The following is a 5,286-nucleotide window of genomic DNA, read 5'->3' as shown; positions in this document are numbered from 1 at the left end:
CTTCCACCAGCCCTATAGCCTATTAAATCATAGGGTATTGCGTAGAGTAATAAGAGATATATGAGGACTTACTTCACACTTAGTTCAGTTGCTTACTGAACATGAACTCAATCTACTGAACTAGAAAGTACCTATTCGTTACTAACTGATCAATTCGGTAAGTCTAGTCAATACAGCCTAAACCAATTTCCTTTTGGGTGCTCTTATAAATATGGAAGATAATGTTTTAGAGAGTGATAAAGGTTTTGTTTTTGTTAGTGTTGTTGATCAGATGTGATCATTCTTAAAACATCAATTTTGCATGATACATTTATTTTCCCTGTTTCAGTAAATGAGGTAGTATTGGAAGGAGAGGAGACAGAAACAAAGAAAGTCAACAGGAGTACTACCAAAGCTTACAACAATACCGTGAAGGAAGCAGACTGATTTTGTGAAGAAACCTGAAAACAAGGTTGTTACTAACAGGTTAGAATTAATATAAGCAGTATAAAAAAACAACTATTGCTCTGTTATTTTGCATTTATATAATAATGTTTGGAGTCTTCACAGTTTTACTGAACACTTGTAATGTGCAAAAACTTTGAAAATGCCACTTGCAAGTTAGATTGTATTTATATTATCTATGTCTATAATTTTACATTCTAAATTATATGCAGTAGATAGATGAATTAATTATCATTTGTTTACTTCCTATTATAAAATGAATTGTTGGAACATAATTCGGGTTGCTGTGTTCAATTGTTCTTCTCTTTCCGTTGTGCTAGTGAATTGTGGTATACTACTCATTACTGTTTTATTAGCTTATACTCTTGGAAAGTCATTTGGTTCTTGAACTTTTTGATTTCACTTTATTAGACCCTCACATTATTGTTTTGTTGTATAAGCCTTTATCATTGTTAGAGAAGTCCTCCATATGGCTTAAAATAAAAGTTCAAAAGCAGAAATTGACTTGATATAATATAATTTGCTTCCAATCATCCTTCAATGACAGTCACCTTGACATATTATTTCTACTTCATACAATAGGACTTGCAACACCATTGTGACAGATTGCTGGACCTTTGTCGGATGTTTAAGGAAAATAAACTTTTTTAATGTCTTATTTTCATTTTCTTATTTGTAACATGAAGAATATCTGAACTTCTTTGACCATATACACCATGTATTTTATCTAAAGCCCCAACTCATGTCTTTTGCATGGAGAATTTACATTGTGAATTGGTAAACTTAAATGTAGGAAGTGAGGAATTCAACTAATGACTTGATAAACTATTTATTTTTTCCTATTTTGCTTTCTTTCCTTTTTACATTTAGGATTAATTATCTTTTTTTTTTCCTTTTTGCTTTCATTCCTTTTTACATTGAGAATAATTATCTTTTTTCATATTTTGCTTTCTTCCCCGTAAGCCTATATAAAGGCATGTTTTTCTGTTTTTTGAGGAGACTTTGGATGAATACAATTTGAGAGAGTTTTCTCTTTTCTTTTCCAATTGTCACCATTCTTTTGAATCAACGACCCTTGAAGGTTAGCTAGCGACATTCGTGTGTCGAATTAATGATAGCTAACGTTTATCTATAGAGAGTTTTCTCTTTTCTTTTCCAATTATCGGCATTCTTTTGAATCAACGGCCTTTGAAGGTTAGTTAGTGGCATCCGTGCGTTGAATCAACGATAGCTAACGTTTATCCCAATTTCCTGCTGCGTCACAGGCATTTTGGTGTTCATGACACCTTGTCTTAGTAGGTAGTGATCATTCCTACTGCCTCCTACAATTGATATAATTGAAATTTCAGCTCATGTATCTAATTACAATTCTCTCAAGATTCAGGTCAATGCATTAAGCCTTTATTTTGTTTTATGCATTCAATGCTTCACATTCTTCGCTTTTGTGTTATTTGCATAGTTCAGTTTTTCCATATCGTCTGATTTATATAAAATTTTCATAACTCTTTTGTCTGAAAATGTGTTTATGGAGTTGGCAGCTTTGCAGGAGAGCTTGCGTGAACCTTATATCACTAAATGAGCTGGTTGGAAAAGCTAGATATTACACTTAGGATGCTTGTTATTGTTATTTGTTTGCCTGTTGAATCATAATACATATTGAATTTTAGAACTTCATGACTTATCCAGACTTCTATTATCAGTTTAAGTTGACAAAGCCCAATTTTAAGGTTAAATAATTAGTTCAAACTCATTTTATGAGGAAAACTGGTTCACCAAAATGAAATTGAACAAGAAATGAACTTCCAAAGATTCAGTTTCTAGGGAGATATGGTGAATCTTGAGTGGCTCATAAACGAGCACAAGTATCTGTTTTGTTTTGTCGCCAGGAAATGACAGTTGGATTACATGAACAATGTTGTACAACTAAGGATTAAGGAATTCCTGATCAGGTGACTTAGTTGTAGTCATAATGTAACTTTTGGCAGCAAATACAGGTTTTTGAAGATTAAAAATTGAAGTCTTGTGAAAGTAGAATAATTGAACTTGCCTTTTTATTTCTGTTTCATAAAAAAGTTGAAAACAGGAAGCCCCCAAATTACTGGTATAAGACCAAAAGAAAAGGTAAGTGTCCAATCTTACCTTCACCGAGAAACTTGCCCCTTCAACAAAATCACATGCAATGAATAATCACCTAACTTTAACTTGTCCAAAAGCTTGATTACCTCTAAATTTGTAAAGTATTTCGTTAGCCTATCAACTTGCTTAAAATAACTTATTGGCCACTAATTAAATAGATACGGGGGAGATAATACACAGCCTGCTGCAGCTACACATACGGGAGGATCAATCTCACATTCTGAAATATTGGAGCGTTTGGTAAGTGGCTGATTTTTGGTCATTTTGCATGACTGTTATGTTGGAACTTCCATGGATATTTTGCTGCTCATTAGTGCTTTCTTTTGCTGCTCATATTTTGCTGTTATGCTGGAACTTCCATGGCTCATTATTTTGCTGCTCATTAGTTCTTTCCATGGGTATTTTGCTGCTCATATTTTGCTATTATGCTGGAACTTTCATGGATATTTTGCTGCTCATTAATGCTTTCTTTTACTGCTCATATTTTGTATTTAAGCTGGAACTTCCATGGATATTTTGCTGCTCATATTTTTGGCATTTAAGGTGGAATTTCCATGGATATTTGCTGCTCACTAGTGCTTTTTTTTGCTGCTCATATTTTGCATTTAAGGTGGAACTTCTATGGATATTTTGCTACTCACTAGTGCTTTAAATTTGGTGATACTTTGAGGGTTTTTACAAGGTTTTTTTTTTCTATATAAATTTTGGTGTTCTTAAATAAGAGATTATATATATATATAGGGAATAGGCTACGGATCAGCCCCTAACGTATAAAATAATGCAATTTTACCCGTAACATTATAAAAAAAGATCAATTTTACCAATTGAACTTGCTTAGCATTTTAGGGGTAAAATTAGACCATTTTGGTGTTGGTTTTTGGTAATTGTATTGCTGTTATGCTGGAACTTCCATGGCTCACTATTTTGCTGCTCATAAGTGCTTTCCATGGATATTTTGTTGCTTATTATTTTGCTGCTCATTAGTGCTTTCCATGGATATTTATTGGTGCTGGTATGTTCAACATGAAAAGAAGACTTACGGTTTGCAAATAAGAGTGTAGTTTATCAATTTTAGTTTTCTACGAGGTTTTGTTTAATTAGTTGTTATTTTGTATTGTCTCAACTTGTGTTATTTAAAAGTTGTTTTTGTGATTCTGTTGCATCTTTTTGCTAATCAATGTTGCTGATCCGATGATGTTTTATAGGTTTTTGACTTTAAAAGTTTTTTTTACAGACAACACTTCTTGGACGTGTACCAACTTCGCATGAGTTATTTGCATACACTCATACAAAGCGCCATGATGGTTCTTCTTGGTCTGATCCTCGTGCACAAGCTGTTGAGGTAATTAAGAAAGTTACATTTTCTAATTATTGAACTATTCTTTTAAATTAATTATTTCATGAATACAACACTGATTAACAAAAGAACATTCATTAATGTTTAGGAAGAGTATGTTCGTGCAGTGGCTGCAAGTCTTCAAAGCGAAGAAAATAGGGCAGAAGATGTGTTGGAGATGTATTACCAAGTTGTTGGAGGACGTAACAAAAAACACAGATTGTATGGATTGGGTGATGCTGCTTGTAGATACTACGGATCAGCCTCATCACAATGCCCACCAAACACATCAGGCGCATCCACTTCAGCATCTCCTGACCCATATTCTCATATGCAGTCACAGTTTGATAGATTGAACCAGATAGTGCAAACTCTTGTAGATAGCCAAGAGCGACATGATGAGGGGATGCAACAAGGGCATGAATCACGTCAAATTCATCTTGGTGTAACTTGTGAAGATATTGAGGAGATTAAAAAGAACCAACATGATTTAGAGGTACAAATGAGAGATCAAATTGGCTCTTTGCAGGATGTTATAGCGCGGTTTCGGTTGGAGCTTACTGAGTTGCGTCAAAACCGAGAACAACATTCATCTAGTCAGGTTGACTCTATAAATGATGATGATCTAGATGACTTAACTTAGGATATATAGTTTTAGATGTTCTAGATGATCTAGATGACTTAACTTAGGCTATATGGTTTTGTTAACATTTTATCCTAATTAGATCCGATAGGATACTATATAGTTTTATCTAGATTTTATCTAGATCGGGTAGGATATATATTAGACAATCTATATGATGTTATTCAAAATACTCAGTATTATTTAGTAATATATATGCATTATGGTTTAATTAATGTGTTATGTTATATATATGGTGAATTTTATAATAATAATATTAATAATATTAACAATAATATTATTAATATTATTAGAATTCCTGTTTATAGAATATATATAATTTCCGACGGAAATCCGTTGGAGAATGGCTACAGGTAATAAAAGCATTAATTAAATGTAAAATTGGAAATAAAGAATTTCCGGCGGAATGCGTCGGTGATCATTCGTCGGAAATTACTTTACCAACCACGCTTGCATCGGAAATAATCGGTCGGTGTCTAGAGTTTCCGACGGAATTGTTCCTACCAAAATGGGTCGGAATGAATTACCGACGGAAAGAAAAAAGCTCGGTATGAAGTTCCTACGAGCCTTATACCGACGGATATGTATCCGTCGTTGATCCGTAGGTAACAACGATTACCGATGGATTTCTGTTGATTACCGACGAAAATATCCGTCGGTAATCCGCATTTTTCTTGTAGTGTTATATTCTTGTACAATCGCATTCAATAACTTCAAAATATAATTT

The 5,286-nt window shown here is 33.5% G+C and overlaps 1 protein-coding gene across 1 annotated transcript; it reads left to right on the top strand.

Annotated features, from left to right (window-relative positions):
- The first annotated feature begins 211 nt into the window (after positions 1-211).
- LOC136208074 (uncharacterized) lies at positions 212-4,581 on the top strand. The gene is made up of 5 exons (XM_065998911.1): positions 212-273; positions 415-465; positions 2,739-2,820; positions 3,815-3,922; positions 4,026-4,581. The coding sequence occupies exons 1-5, from the start codon at positions 212-214 to the stop codon at positions 4,557-4,559; spliced, it is 837 nt and encodes a 278-aa protein (XP_065854983.1). The 3' UTR covers positions 4,560-4,581.
- The last annotated feature ends 705 nt before the right edge of the window (positions 4,582-5,286 follow it).

The sequence above is a fragment of the Euphorbia lathyris genome, chromosome 10 (genome assembly GCF_963576675.1).
Source record: "Euphorbia lathyris chromosome 10, ddEupLath1.1, whole genome shotgun sequence".
NCBI classification, from domain to species: Eukaryota; Viridiplantae; Streptophyta; class Magnoliopsida; order Malpighiales; family Euphorbiaceae; genus Euphorbia; species Euphorbia lathyris.
This window is presented reverse-complemented; position numbering and strand designations above follow the sequence as displayed.